The sequence below is a fragment of the Electrophorus electricus genome, chromosome 21 (genome assembly GCF_041902795.1).
Source record: "Electrophorus electricus isolate QZ-2024a chromosome 21, ASM4190279v1, whole genome shotgun sequence".
Lineage (NCBI taxonomy): Eukaryota > Metazoa > Chordata > Actinopteri > Gymnotiformes > Gymnotidae > Electrophorus > Electrophorus electricus.
The window spans coordinates 1766923-1782500 of NC_137517.1; the positions used below are offsets into that span (position 1 = coordinate 1766923).

A 15578-nucleotide genomic window follows, 5' to 3' on the forward strand; every position below is an offset into this window, starting at 1 on the left:
TGGCTTATTGGCTACCTTCACGTTATCAAACAGAAGTGAGTCATATCTAATTATTTTGCCTTCATGTGAGACAAATCCTAACTTTTCAGGGCTATGTGGACACAAGTCTGATCTTTTCAAATCAAAATTGAGCCACTTTCATGTGTGATAAGAGAGCGGATTCGTGGTCATGTGACTTGAATGAGAACGGGCGGTTCAGACGTTATGCGGCTTTTCGCGTGTACGCATGCGCTTAGCGCGGTCACTGTCGGAACACTAATGGAGGACAGCATCTAACGGCTAACAGCCGCCTGGCTTTTTTCCTCCTCCTCGCTCTGATTATGTAAAGATAATGAACTCTGTTGTTCTCCAGAGCAAAATGCGGTAAATACACGAGTTACCGGCGCGTCCATTTTAATACCATGAGTTATCTCACAAATAACTTTATTTTTGTTGGTGGTGATGACAGAAGTGACTCGTGGAGGACAGATGCATTCACAGGTCACTTACACTTACGAACGGGAACCGCCAAGATGGGCAAATTCCATGTAGGCACAAAATCTTCAACATTACGGCTTGTAGGTTAATATGTGAACTGTGAGTGTGACGGAGAGGACGGGAACGATGCCTCTTGATTGGTGGATGGAGATCATGTGATGTGCTGCTCCGCGTTCTGGTTTTCTCATGCAGATCCTGCTGCGGTCATGACCTACTGAACACAAACACACAGAGAACATGAGAGAGGTGTACAGGTCTGTTCCCATGAACCACCATCATCAGTCATGTCAGTAATAGCTGATGAGGGGACTGTTGTGTTCTGGATGAAGTAATAATAAAAAAAATTTATTTAGAAGTGCCAATTGGAATATTCAAGGTCACTTTACAGTAGCAAATGAAAACATACGAATTATAAGAAAGAATAATGGTAAAACAAGAATAATAGAATGACAACAAAGTAGATAAATGAAAATAAACTGAGAGATTAAGACATGGTTAAAGTTACAGTAATGAGTGACAACTATGATAAAATACCAAAGCAGTGAGTCAACAGAAATAAAAAGGATTTACAGATCAGTAAAGGCAGTCTGGAAGAGAAAAGTTTTTAAATGCTTTTTGAAGGTGGATAGTGATGGGCAGAGATGGAGGTGCAAGGAAATGGAGTTCCACAGCTTTGGGCCTGCAGCTCTAAAATCTCCATCAGCATACGTGTGTAGTTTGGCAGGAGGAACAGAGAGCAAAAGAGCATCAGCAGACCGCAGCGACCGTGAGGGATTGTGTTTGGACCACAGAGCAGAGAGGGTATCAGGAGCCAGACCGTGTAAAGATTTAAACACCAGGACTAAGATTTTACACTGTATGTGATAATGGACCAGGAGCCAGTGTAGGTTTTTTTTAACTCGGGGGTTGTGTGTTCCCGTGATCTGGTGTGTTTCCTCTTGCTGAATTCTGTACGTATTGGAGCTTCTTGACAAGAATAGCAGGGAGCCCAACCAGAAGTGATTTGCAGTAATCCAGTCATAAACCTGTTAATCATCTGGGACCATGGCAATCAATTTCAGAGAAAACTAAAATATGGGGTTTTGGACAGCCCAACATGCTGGCGAGTATTACGTAAATAATGGCTCTAGAACTCGACCCTGTAGCTCAGGGACCTCCTCTTTGTCTCTGGTCAGTAGCAGCTGCAGTAAAAGCTGTGACAGCCTTGCGTGACACTGTAGGCTACAGTCCATTGACACTGTTAGTTCCTCGTGCTGTTGCACAATTGCTGCTGGAACAGAAAACATTCTACATGACTGCAGCCAGGCTTAGATATCACACAGTTTTATTAGAAATGATGTAGAGTGCTTAACCCCGCGTCTGTTCTTCCCACAGAAGCAGGTGGCGAACCACATGATGTCTACAGGTCATTACTGAATTTTGCTATCCTAGGGTAGAGCTTAAGGAGATGCCATTACATAGTCCCCATATGCTGCTGTTTGTGGATGCATCTGCGTTCAGGGAAACCCTGTGTAGGGTTTGCAGTGGTGAATCAAACTGAGACTCTCCTGGCAGAGTCACTACCAGGACATTTATCAGCACAAACAGCAGAGCCAGTGGCAGCGACTGAGGTATGCAAACTAGCGGCAGGGAAGACGTGACTATATACACAGATAGTAGATATGCTGTTAGGGTAGTCCACTATTCTGGCCCACTGCAGAAACGTCACTTCAGTGAGGTGGGATGAGTGCAGATTGGGCATGACAACACTGAGCACCAATATACATCAAGAAGGGCCAAAGGCCCCCTGACACTTGACTAAGACATAGAACACACACTAAGACATAACAACATCACCTATGCATCTCCACCTTATCATGTGGGTCCCAGCCTGCTTAGACTGTCTCACACATCCATAATAGAGAATGAATCTCTGAGTAAGCGTGAGGAGAAACAGCCTGTGCACAAGGAAGTGTAACCTAACTCCACATGTCTTGTATGTCCCCCATTTCTGTGCCCATGGGAGCCTCTACCACTTAACAATGAAACTGGCGAACCTCTTAACCGCAACACATCTAATAGTGGGGTAGCAATGTCCACAGGGTATATGATGAACGTTACCACAGCCTTTCGAGTACTAGGGACAATTCCAGAGTGAGTCAAGAATAAAAGTTATAAAAGTTATAATGCTAACTTCCACTTAATGTGACACAGATCGTAACTCACATAGACCAGTCGCACTAAATATACAGTCACACCCATATACAGAGAGAAGTTACTGGAAGGTGTTTGATCAGATATTTAGACTCTGCCCCTGTAGGGTCCTCTCTTGTTAGATACTGCAGTGTGATCTTTAGCCTCCAGTCAGGGTCTGAAGGTCCATTTGACCCCATCAGTGATGGGCTTGTCTGGACAATGGCAGGGCAGCAGTACAGACTCTCCTGGAGATCCCATGATTACATGCTCATGAAGTTTCAGAACAGAACACAGAACTGAGCTTAACACACCAACAAAACAGTGACACACACAGAAGTGAGCTTAACTCACGAACAAAACAGTCACACACACAGAAGTGAGGCTAACTGGGATTAACTGCTAATGCTTACACAACAGTGAGAGTCTGAATTGAGAACAGTGAGAAGCTAAACTGCACAGACTAAATGCCCTAGAACATAACACAGGCAGGTTCTGGTTGTGGCCATGTACTACCCTCAGTCTGTTCCTAGAGAACTGGCACTCTGTGTTGAGAACTGGAACAACACAGGTGGACAGAACCTCCTCTATATCCAGTGATTGGAGCTTTGTGGTATAGTCTCAGGGTCAGTACAAGGGCAGGCCAAGGGGTCAGAACCTCCTCTATATCCAGATATGTTTCTATAACATCTCATGGATTTTGGACTAACTAACCGAGCTAATGAGGACTTATTTATACCTACATACCAGCTGTTATGCTAGTCTAACACACATGAAATATGGGCACACATTACTTTTTCCAGATCTTGTGGTGACAGGAATTATTTAATCTTAGTGTCACACCCACAGACCTGAGCGTTCCCCGTTTCCCTGGCAACCTAGTCACGTCCGTGTTTTGCAGTTTTTGTCTGTCTCTGTGGTTCCCTGTCTCCTCCCTTTTATCCCCAGCTCTTCTTAGATTGTCCCTGATTGTGATCCTGTGTAAACCTTGTCCTGCGTCTCGTTTGTCGGTTAATGTTTCAGTATATCCTGCTAGATCTCGCTTCTCGTTCCTCGTTCCTATGTACTTTTTTCCCTCGCTCCATGTTTAGTTACCCTCTCTGTCTATGTTACTTTCCCTATTCATGCTCACCAGTTCTCTGCTGTATGTAATACTTTCTCTCTGTGTTATAGTTTACGTTGTGTTTCCTGTGAGTATTCGTCTAACTTATTCCGCTCTCTTTTCCCGTTAGGTGTTCTCTCGTCGCTTTGCTTCGTTTAGGTTTCTCTTCCCCGTTTATATACACAAGTGTTGTGTGGCTTTCCTTTTTAGTTCTACTTACCTGTTTTTGTTGGTCAGTCATATGTAGCCCAGTTCTGTGTATTCCCCACTAGTTCTAGTTATATTCCTCAGAGTTATTCTTCATTAGTCTTCCCTAAGTGTTTATGCCCCTTTTGCCCAGTTCATGCACTCACCTTGTTAGCCTGTTATTCTGTCTGTCCTTTGTTCTATTCTGTGTTTGTCTGTTTCTGTTATTTATTCTGTTCTATTAGTCACGTTCTTTATGGCATCCTTAGTTAGTTCTGTTCCTTATCACATCCAAGGTGCCGGCACTTCGCAAGTGTGTTTGCTCATCACCTCTCCGTTACACGTAGCAATTGATCTAAGATGAAAAAGGCTACTCCTAAAAGATAAACAAATTAATTTGATCAAGGGTACAGTTGGGTGTCTTCGGCATAACAATAAAATTGAATGTTATACTTGCTAATGATCCTCCCCAACAGAAGCATATATACTGAGAAAAGTTCTGGTCCTAAAATAGATCCTGGAGGAACTCCACAAGGAACAACAGAAGTAGAGTAGGAGAAATGAGCGGCATGTGCTGTAAAGGTCGTATTACAAAGACAAGATGTAGACCGGATCTGTACCGTCCCACTGAGGCCAACCATGTGCTCATGGTTGAAAGCAGCAGTGAGATCCAGCACCATCAGAATGACATGTTTTCCTGTGTCAACAGCAAGTAACACATCATTTGTAACCTTTAGAAGTGCCGACTTTGTACTGTTTAAAACCAGACTGAAAAGATTAAAAAAACGTCTTTTTTTTTGTTAAAGGAGCCCACGGTTGTAACAGAACAACCTTCTCCAGTACTTTAGAGGGATGGTGATTTTGGTAACTTTACTCATCTCCAGCCTGACTGAGGAAGACCAGGGAACATACAGGTGTATGGTCACCAACAACCATCCATCACATCACTGTGTGTGTGTGTGTGTGTGTGTGTGTGGGGTTCAGTGTCTGTCATTATCAAGTTCATGTTCTTGTTATCATGTTAGTGTTTACATTAGTGTCAGTGTTTGCGCGCCTTACTCTCGTGTTCCTTGTGTTTGTTTATCTCACGCTGCACTTTGTGTTTACTGTGAGTGCCATAAGCTGCTCGTGTGTAATAAATGTTTGTCATCAAGAGATGTTTGTGCATCTATTAGTCTAATAAACAGCAGCATTTTAGGTAGAGACCATTCAAAAGACACTAAACGTCAAAATGGAGTGTCTGCAATGCAGTGAATGAAAATGAAAAAATGAGGCATAGGTTTTTATGTACCACCCCTCCCCCCTCACAAGGTGTGAAGTGCACATGGCCCGCAGTTACCACAACCCTATTTAAAATATGCGTCATATACCAGTATACTGCAGGGCTAGGCATGACTGCAGTCTTTAAATCTCTTTAAAAATGAATTTATTATTTCCTAGATTATCTTTTCAATGTGTAAATTGCATGAAGTATTTGTGTAGCTGTAATAAAATATGACCAAATACCTGATTTATACCTTTAACAGTGAGACTGAAGTTCCGGTGTTGGTTGTGGTTAATCCAACATGAATATAATCCATGATCCTCCTTAGTCAGGTTTGAGATCAGTAGAGAGAGATTTCCTGGAAAGTTCTCGTTAAACATCTGAACTCTGCCACTGTAGCGGTGACTGAGTTCAGTAGAGTGGAGATCTTCATGGTGTGGTGATCTCCACTCTATTCTCACAGGTTCCTCCTCCAGATCAGTGCAGGAACAGGGCAGGAACACAGACTCTCCTGGAGATCTACTGATCTCAACATGCTGTTGATTCTCTGACAGGCTGCAGCCTGGAGAAAGAAAGAAATAATATATCTCTCCTCAATTACAAGTAATGCTTCATGCAGTTATTAAAGCCACGTGTGCTCTCAGTTATTAAAGTTATGTGTGATATTAAAGTCATGTTTGTCCACATTTATTAAAATCATGTATGTTCACAGTTATTGAAGTCATGTGTGTTCATGTTTGTTCAGTTTTTAAAGTCGTGTGTTTTCAGTTTGAGTTGTGGACATGTGACTGATGCTTAAAACCTGTGGTAATTAATATGTTTTGATACACTAAATTTGATGACTATAAGTTGAGTGCTTTTTCACATTTCTAACATTTGCTTTTATACTTTTTTTTTCTTTTATATTGTAATTTTGTGTTTTTGTACAGTTTGTTGTTTTAATGTTGAGTGGACAAAAAGAAAAACATTTCCAGCACATGATCTTAAACTCTAGATCACTAAAGTAAACCATCTAATCCACCATAACACACTACCAGACACTACACACTGCTGAAACTGTCATTTGAGTGGCTGACCTGTAACTATTAGGATGACATATGAAGAGTCTCCACACAAGTACTGTCCTTGGTCATTTCTAGTGAGGTTTGAGATGAGCAGAGAGCGGTTACTGGAAGGTGTTTGATCAAATATGCAGACTCTGCCTGTATAGGGTCCTCTCTCGTTAGATACTGCAGTGCGATCTTTAGCCTCCAGTGGGGGTCCAAAGGGCCTGAAGGGTCCGAAGCCTCCGAAGAGTCCAAAGGGTTCGAGAGGTTCGTAGGTCCATATGACTCCATCAGTGATGTTCTCCTGTTCGTATGGACAATGGCAGGACAGCAGTGCTGACTCACCTGGAGAGCCTATGATATGAAGCTCAAAAAAGTTCAGGGTGGTGCAGCCTGCAGACACAAAAATCCAACAGTACCATCATCAAATTTATCACCTTCATCATCATCATCAAAATGATCACCTTCATCACCTCCATCATAATCACGGTCATCATCTTCATTGTCACCATTATCTTCATCATCATCATCTGTAATTTCTGACATTCATTATTTCTATTAGTGATCTCTAACAGAGAGCTAAGATCTGTGAGTGGAGAGTGAACTGATGTTCAGAACAGCTGCACAGATCAGAAAGAAGAAGACGGACTCTAGTCAGTCTGATACCAAAACATGATGGACCAAAGACCAGAGAGTCACGACCTTGCAGACAACATGTATACAGGGAAAGAGTGTGTGGAGATCGGACATCACTCACAACGTGTGTGGAGATCGGACATCACTCACAACGTGTGTGGAGATCGGACATCACTCACAACGTGTGTGGAGATCGGACATCACTCACAACGTGTGTGGAGATCGGACATCACTCAAAACGTGAAGACACACACACCACATCACTCACAACATGAAGACAGACACATACCTCATTGCTCACAACACGAAGACAAACACACACCACTACTACTACTATATCTGTTACAGTTAAAATACAGTTACTGTTACAGTTTAAAGAACTTCAGAGGCCTGTATAAGGTAAATGGTAGATGCTATGTGTGAGTGGTCACGTGTGTATGTGTGAATGTGCGTATATATGCATGTGTATGCATGTGTGTGGACATGTATACATGTGCATCTGTGTTTGTGCTTTTGTCTGTGTGTGTGTGTGTTTGTATATGTATATGGAATGTATATGTGCATGCGTGTGTGTGGGTTTGTATATGCATATGGAATGTGTGTGTGTGTGTGGGTTTGTATATGCATATGGAATGTGTGTGTGTGTGTGTGTGTGTGTTTGTATATGTATATGGAATCTGTGTGTGTGTGTGTGTGTTAGCCTCACCCAGTTGTTTTGTGCAGTTTTCCTCATCACTCCCATCCTTACAATCATTGTCTCCATCACAGTAAAAGGCACTGGGGATACACTGACCATTCTCACACTCCAGCAAGTCTTGTGCCTTACATGCTGCACAAACACACACACACACACATACACACACACACACTTACACACTTTCATAAGCTTAAAAAAGGTAGAAAGCAGAACTTGCAATGCCAATTAATGCACTCTGCTCTAGACACCAAGGCAAAAGCAAAAAAAACTGGTAATTAATTATGTGATTAATTATCTAATGCCCTGGACAATAGTTATTTAATAAATTAAAGAAATAATTAACAGTATTTTAAACTAGTAAACAACATTATCAATAGAAAACAGTACGTGTAACAGTAATTGTCAGTAATCGGTTCTCATTGAGAGACTCACAGCAGTTAAGTTCATCACTGTTGTCCAGACAGTCGTGGTCTCCATCACACAGCCACTCTGATGGAATACAGCGACCGTCCCCACACTGGTGCTCCCTCACCGGATCACACCCTATAGCAAAGGTCAAAGGTCAGCACAAACACACAAAGGTGAGAGACCACAGACACTGTTTGTGTTTACTGCCGTATGTTTATATTAGTTACTTTAGTCACAACACTGCTGTGGGATTTTTAAACAGAGGCCACTACAGTGATGGTTACGTGTGATGTGATTGGCTGATTCCAGCCAAGGTTTCCCAAATTAGCATATTCATGATTCACATTACCATACACCAATAATATGGTCCACAAAGATCACTTTGCTACACAGAAGATAAAAGTCCACGCAGGAGAGGGAATGATGGAGGGATAGAGGCAGGAGAGGGAACTCTAAGCAGTCTCGCTCTCCTCTGCTCCTGGGACCGGCGGAGAACCAGGCTATGCCAGGAACGTGTGTGTGTGTGTGTGTGTGTGTGTGTGTGTGTGTGTGTGTGTGTGTGTGTGTGTGTGTGTGTGTGTGTGTGTGTGTGTGTGTGTGGGGGGACATGCATGTGTGTGTATGCATGCATGCGTGTGCATGTGTTCATGTCTGTGTGTGTGTGGACATGCATGTGTGTGTATGCATGCTTGCGCGTGCTCCTGTTCACACGTGTGTGTAAGTATTTGTGTGCATGTGTAGAGTATGTTTTGTTCATGGAAAATAAGTGCTTTTGGCTGTAATTTACCTGCTTTAGTTTCGTGTCCTGTAATACATCTGTGGCATTTACATAATAAACAGACCCTCCTCTCCCCTCTAAGTCACATCACCTCATGTTATTACATAAAATCATTACCTAATGTTATTATTGTGGGACATCACATGTCTTTCATTTGAAATAGTTTACATTAATTAGATAATATGGGAAACACCTTTGTATTTTTAATGCCAGCTTCTATGTCACAAGGTCTGGTAGTTTTGAAAGATAGTGCCACTGACACATGCCATATAGGGCAAGAGGCTTGGAGAAGATGGAGTAAGTTCGCTCAGGGCTCAGAGATAACAGCCCATGTTCACTTAAGCGTTGCAGATGACAGATTGGCCAGTTTACTGCCCTTGTCACCACTGCTTTTAGTTACTGGGACAGTTTGCCAGTGACACATGGAAGATTTCATGAGAAAAGGAGACATTAAAAGTATGATTCATCACAGTGTGAATAGGGAAGTTTGGGAGAAATAAGTGAGCAATAACAGCTTCAGACATGATCTTCCTCCCAAACATCAGTTATTCCATAACTCCATTAATGTGGCACTTTAATCCAGGACTAGGATCAGTTCGGGAGAACTACAATCTGTATATAAACAAACACCAGTAACTAAACCTAGAAGACCTGCCAATAACAAACACCAGTAACTAAACCTAAAAGCTGGTTTCTCTCCATGTTCTCTACAGTACAACAGTGCTACACAGATCCAGCATGAAGAAAAGCTCTGGTACACATGCAGAACTCACCTGTAGTCACCTGCAGCACACAGTAGAGGAGATACACACACACCAGCATCTTTAACCAAGACTGGAACTGGTACAGAGCACTGGAATCACTCACACCCTAGTCTGCTCGTTCCTCTCTCTCTCTACCTCTCTCCCACTGAAGTGTAGTGGTGTCTAAGAATATCAAACGTGAGAGTTTTAGTTTATCAGTATATCTACCACATCCTTCTCCATTTCTGCTTTTCACGGAACTCAACAGAGGACATAAGGAATTATAACTATAACTACATACTCTCATCTGCTGACTTCTTAGCTCCAGGCTTCAGAAGTTCATCTCCAAGTGCTCCAGTGCACCAAACCGAACCATGTATATCCACCACAGCTTATGGGTCTGTGCACAAGGAATTACACACACAGGAAATACTGCAGCATAGCAATTGTCAATGGAAACTAAACATCTAAATTGGTCCGCCTGTACCACTGATGAACAAACCACTACGATTTTACACATACTCATCAGCAGCAAGCGCAGCCTCAAAAAGACATACATACGTCTGCTGCATATGAATGCATCACCTACATTTCTACATATTATAACACTTATATTTCTGTATATTAATGTAACACCAGCATTTCAGCATATTAATGTAACGCCAGAGCTTCTGTATTTCAGTTTAACACCAATGTTTCTTTATATTAATTTAACACCAGAGTTTCTGTATGTGAATGTAACACCAGAGTTTCTGTATGTGAATGTAACACCAGCATTTCTGTATGTGAATGTAACACCAGCGTTTCTGCATATATATGAAACATCACCATCATCATCTTATGTCATTTTATGTCATGAATTCTATGAATGTCTCATTTGTGTGGTCTGAGGGAGTCCTGGACAAACTGATAGCATATATAACGTGTAAAGAAAACTGTCAGAGACTAATTGAGGATTAGAGGCAGGAAGAGAGAGACAGCAACAAAAACAAATCAAACACCAGTAACTAAACCTAGAAGCTGTTTTCTCTCCATGCTGTAGTACCGCACAGCAGTGCTAAAAACTCTGTAGAACTCACCTGTAGTTACCTGCAGCACACAGTAGAGGAGATACAGACACACACACACACACACACACACACCAGATTCTATAATCTAGAAGGGAACTTCCCCCTGCTCTCTCTCTCTCTTTCTCTCTCTCAATCCCCCCCCCCCCCCCTCTCTCTGGCCTCAGCAGGGTGGGGTGTGATGATTGTTTTTACACTAGAACATATTCATTTTCAACATAATCAGAGAACTACTTCAGATCTCTCTCTCTCTCTCTCTCTCTCTCTCTCTCTCTGTCATTCTGTCTGCTGTGCCTACCACACTCCTGATGGTTTCCCTCATAGACTATGAGTTCCTTAATATTTAACTAAATTTAATTTAGTTTCATTTATTGATAGGCACTTCTGTGTTGAAGTGGTTTATTTGTCCTGTAGAGAGGGTGACTGGTCCCAGGTTTTCAGATGTAACAGTCCTTTAGTCCAGCCAGCTATTTTCACAGTGTGAGTAGCCAAGCTCTTTACCACCTGGTTTCGCTTCATTATTCTCCTGTATTCAGCCCTGCGCGGTTACTATGATTCTGCTAGACTCATCACTTTTACTATGAATGTGTATTTGTGTGTGTGTGTGTGTGTGTGTGTGTGTGTGTGTGGTGTCTCTGTCCATCTACCACCCCCCAACCCCCACTTCCTCAGCAAGCACAACTGTACCGCTGCACAGTGATCATGATGGCGTTCACCCTGTTAGTAAGCAGTTCACTACATCATCACGATGGCTCAGAATTCTCAGTTCACAGATAACCTGAAGGCTTGAAAATGGCGTGGCTGCTAACTGCTGAGCAGCGACTCTTCTGCTGGGTTTGGAAACAGCACGTGACGAGAGATGTGGTTAACAAAACTAAAGGAGAAAGGAGAAGTGTGGCTGTGTTTCCGTTTACCAGAAGGGCTTTGGAATGGTTGTTCACAGTTGGTTTCAGTGGCAAGTCCCTCATCCACAGCTCACGGATCCAATCAAGACACTTTCCGGAAGATTTTGTGTGTATCCGTCCACTGCTGTGTGTGTTTAGGCAAGGATTGGTGTGTGTGTGTGTGTGTGTGTGTGTGTGTGTGTGTGTGTGTGTGTGTGTTATCTGAGAAGTACGGTGTCACTGCAGGTGTGTGATGATGATGGAGGAGGAAGAGCAAGAACAGCAGCCCATACTGAGAACGTCTATCAGAGTCTGCAGTGTCCACCATTTATCTCTGGAACTGAGCCGTCTACCATAGGTAAGAAAGGAGAGGAATTATGGATACATGTATGAATGACCGGAAGGAAGACTGGAAGGCAATGATTAGATTACAGATGAGTACAGGTGGATTATAGATGAGTACAGGTAGATTATAGATGAGTACAGGTGGATTATAGATGAGTACAGGTAGATTACAGGTGAGTACAGGTGGATTATAGATGAGTACAGGTGGATTATAGATGAGTACAGGTGGATTATAGATGAGTACAGGTAGATTATAGATGAGTACAGGTGGATTACAGATGAGTACAGGTAGATTACAGGTGAGTACAGGTGTATTATAGATGAGTACAGGTGGATTACAGGTGGATATGACTATATTCTACATGGATACGGGTAGATTAAAGATGATAGAGGTATAATATAAATGGCTATAGTTAGATTACAGATGGATACGGGTGGATTATAGAAAGATACTGGGTAGATCACAGATGAGTATGAGGGTACAGGGGGTTGAGTTGTGGGGATAGGGGGTTGAGTTGTGGGGGAATTCAGTAGAACAGTAGAACAGAATCAGGAAAGTTTAAAAATACTTTAAAAATACAAACCAAACAAACAAACACCCCCCCCCCCAGAAAACATTCATTCATTTCTGTTTTCTCTCCTTTTCATCATACAACAGTAAATCGAGTCAGTGTTCTGTTTATATAGTTTTGTGGGTTGTTGGGTTTCAGGAGAACACAGAGAGAGGAAATGGATGCTTGTGCTTCTAGGACTCGTTACCCTCTTACTCACCGTCATCCTCTGCATTTCCACAGTGCGCTGTGAGTTTTTGGCCTTTGTGAAGAAAGATTGGGTGTATGTGTGTGTAAATGTAGTTCAGACCTGACTTAAACAATAAAGATGCAGTATTTAGTATATAAAAATGGCAGTGTATGCAGAAGGGTATATAAAAGAGTTTTAGGAAAGGGTCTGAAGTTTCCTAGTAGAAAATGGCGTGTGTGTGTGTGTGTGTGTGTGTGTGTGTGTGTGTGTGTGTGTGTGTGTGTGTGTGTGTGTGTGTGTGTGAGCATGTGCATGCGTATGTGTGAGTGTGAGTGTGAGTGTGACTGAGTGTGTGTGTGTGTGAGTGTGAGTGTGTGTGAGTGTGTGAGAGAGAGCGAGCACACGTGTGTGTGTGTGTGTGTGTGTGAGTGTGTGTGTGTGTGTGTGTGTGTGAGTGTGAGTGTGTGTGAGTGTGAGTGTGTGTGAGTGTGTGTGAGTGTGAGTGTGTGTGAGTGTGAGTGTGTGTGTGAGTGTGTGAGTGTGTGTGTGAGTGTGTGTGTGTGAGTGTGAGTGTGTGTGAGTGTGAGTGTGTGTGTGTGTGAGTGTGAGTGTGTGTGTGTGTGTGAGTGTGTGTGTGTGTGTGTGTGTGTGTGTGTGTGTGTGTGTGTGTGTGTGTGTGTGTGTGTGTGCATGCTTCCATTGTGGGTGTTTTGCTGCTCTTTCAGACACTCATTTCAGACGGTTCCTCAGAGAGACCAACCTGCAGACCACTCGACAAGGTGCAGTACTCACTGGGGCAGTGGTGTCTCAGTGGTTAAGGTGCTTCACTAAGGTTAAGGTTGCCAGTTTAAGTCCCACTACTGCCAAGTTGCCACTGTTGGGCCCCTGAACAAGACCCTTAACTCTCAATTACTCAAGTTGTGCTTAGTCAGTCTCTTTGGATAAAAGTGTCAAAGAATTGTACTCGTTGTTTTGTGGGTGTGACACTTTTAGGACCACTCATTATTAGTGTTGATTCAGCTTCCACAATCAGAATCATGGTGTTCAAAAGGGCTCACTATTATAAATTTAAGAAATGTGTCAAAACAAACATTATTATTTGAGGATATGACTTTTCGCAAAATATTAACTAAATGTGGAGCACATATCATTATTAAAAAACAATGGATAACACCCAGAATGCACTTTAAACATATTTCAAATAAGCATGTAAAAAACTGTGTGCCTTTGATATGTTTTGTTGATATTTAGAGGTGTGGCATCTCTATGACAACACTTTCTATTTGTTCTGGAGTAATCATGGAGACTGCAATACAGCTGAGAGATTCTGTGCAAGAAGGAATGCTAGTCTAGCCACTGTATCAGAATTTAACAGGGTAAGTTATAGACACACACACACACACACACATACACACACACACACACACACACACACACACACACACACACACACACACACACACACACACACACACACACACACACACACACACACACACACACACACACACACACACACACACACACACACACACACACACATTTAGCCCTGAGGATCATTTGCTGCCAGTTTAGATTCACACTGAAAGTATCTGAGCCACATGTGATGTTACAAAGTGCTCATTAGGGTACCAGTCAAGATTAAAGTTGGAATATTGTATGTTCTCACGTCCCTCGATTTATTTCTCCATATATACAGTCAACAAACACAAAGATTAAGACAATCCAACATTGTTTACTGGTTGCATAATATCCTTAAATCTTTTCAAAAAGGCGTAAAAAATGGATTGTGCCTAAAAGTGTTTAAGAATGACAGATATGGCATAGTTCAGGCACTGCAAAGCTTTTCAACAATGATTGGACACAGCAAACTGCTGTTGGTGATGTTCAGTGATGCTGTTTTTGTTACTCTCACTGATGATGTAATGCTGATTGATGATGTAATGTTGACTGATGATGTAATGTTGACTAGTGACACAATGTTGACTGATGACATAGTGTTATCTGATGATATAATGTTGATTGATGCTGTAATGTTGACTTATGATGTAATGTGGACTGATGATGTAATGTTGACTAGTGACACAATGTTTACTGATGATGTAATGTCCCAGCTGCTATGATCCTGCTGCAAGAAATCTGTTTTAATCTGCATGGCAGCAAAAAACATCTTGGTCTTTAGCGGCACAAAATGTGATAGCATCAACTGAGATATGATACTTTCATCAAGTGATTTAGTGCAGGGCTGTCTTCACCAGGTTTGGACAAAGCTGCTACCATCTGTACCTTCTCAGTGGCAGAAATTTCAGAATCAAAGAACACTAGTCCCACAATTAAGTACCATAAATGGTGTATAAATGTCTTTTTAGCTGCACACACAACAGGCTTACTAACCGTTGTCACTGACTCTTGTCCGCTCTAGGGATGACGCGACCTCAGAGGTGACATTGTAGGCTGCTTTCTTTGCTTCAGGCCTCTTTGGAGACTTTTAGAGACCAGATCTTTCCCATCTTCTGCGCTGCTGCCTTCACTGTTGTTTGGCCAGTGACAAACAACCTCACAACAACCTCACAACGCCGTACCTTCGTCTGCTTCTCTCTGCTTTCTGCTCTCTATCATATCGTCTCTTTTCCACACCACCCAGTGTTGTGTCGTACATATATAACATGATGCATATGATACATACATCATCTTCTGTGACATGTGTACATGTCAAGAATAAATTCTTTAAAGCCACCGCCCTAAAGTGACATGCTGTGTTGAGCTTCAGTTCAGTCTGTTTAGAGCTTTGTTCAATAACCCTGGCACAAACAGCCTTTCTGGAAATTTGACTCCAGTTAGCATGGAAAAAACAGGATGCAAACTTTAAGGATCTTAAGGACTTAAAACACGATTTCTTTTAACAGCACTAACAATAAAATTTCAAAGGAATAAAATTGTGTATTTTTGTATCGTCATGGTCTCTTTATTCAACTCCACGCCAGTATTCAGCAGTAAGTTTGTGTAGCAGTGTGTTTATGGTAAACACACAC

The 15578-nt window shown here is 42.1% G+C and overlaps 2 protein-coding genes across 8 annotated transcripts in view; one reads left to right on the forward strand and one right to left on the reverse strand.

Annotated features, from left to right (window-relative positions):
• Nucleotides 1-444: 444 nt before the first annotated feature.
• Nucleotides 445-10651, reverse strand: LOC118240080 (polymeric immunoglobulin receptor-like). Of its 6 annotated transcripts, XM_081704573.1 has the most exons (9): nucleotides 10589-10651; nucleotides 9811-9909; nucleotides 9540-9692; nucleotides 8013-8123; nucleotides 7590-7712; nucleotides 7005-7115; nucleotides 6278-6640; nucleotides 5455-5763; nucleotides 445-691 (listed from the first exon to the last, which is right to left on the reverse strand). In XM_081704573.1, the coding sequence occupies exons 6-9, from the start codon at nucleotides 7024-7026 to the stop codon at nucleotides 549-551; spliced, it is 837 nt and encodes a 278-aa protein (XP_081560699.1). In that variant the 5' UTR covers nucleotides 7027-7115; nucleotides 7590-7712; nucleotides 8013-8123; nucleotides 9540-9692; nucleotides 9811-9909; nucleotides 10589-10651; the 3' UTR covers nucleotides 445-548. The 6 variants fall into 6 exon arrangements, with proteins under 6 accessions (XP_081560699.1, XP_081560698.1, XP_081560696.1 ...); XM_081704572.1 differs by lacking the exon at nucleotides 7005-7115 and having other exon boundaries at nucleotides 445-688; nucleotides 6278-6551; XM_081704570.1 differs by lacking the exon at nucleotides 7005-7115 and having other exon boundaries at nucleotides 6278-6551.
• An 817-nt stretch (nucleotides 10652-11468) lies between these two features.
• The window catches only part of LOC118240629 (uncharacterized), a 9161-nt gene continuing 5051 nt past the window's right edge, over nucleotides 11469-15578 (forward strand). For both annotated transcript variants that reach the window (XM_081704578.1, XM_081704576.1), the window contains exons 1-4: nucleotides 11469-11818; nucleotides 12516-12605; nucleotides 13272-13325; nucleotides 13798-13922. In XM_081704578.1, the coding sequence (XP_081560704.1) occupies nucleotides 12539-12605; nucleotides 13272-13325; nucleotides 13798-13922 (246 nt within the window). In that variant the 5' untranslated portion in view covers nucleotides 11469-11818; nucleotides 12516-12538. The remainder of the gene's footprint in view (nucleotides 11819-12515; nucleotides 12606-13271; nucleotides 13326-13797; nucleotides 13923-15578) is intronic.

Excerpts from the sequence above, each read along its gene's own strand:
- LOC118240080 (XM_081704571.1), bottom strand. The coding sequence starts at position 8,057 with ATGGAGACCACGACTGTCTGGACAACAGTGATGAACTTAACTGCT. Across the intron at positions 7,713-8,012 it reads CAGTGATGAACTTAACTGCT|CATGTAAGGCACAAGACTTG; the intron begins GTGAGTCTCTCA and ends GTGTTTGTGCAG. Across the intron at positions 6,552-7,589 it reads AAACTGCACAAAACAACTGG|GAGAACATCACTGATGGAGT; the intron begins GTGAGGCTAACA and ends CCATACGAACAG.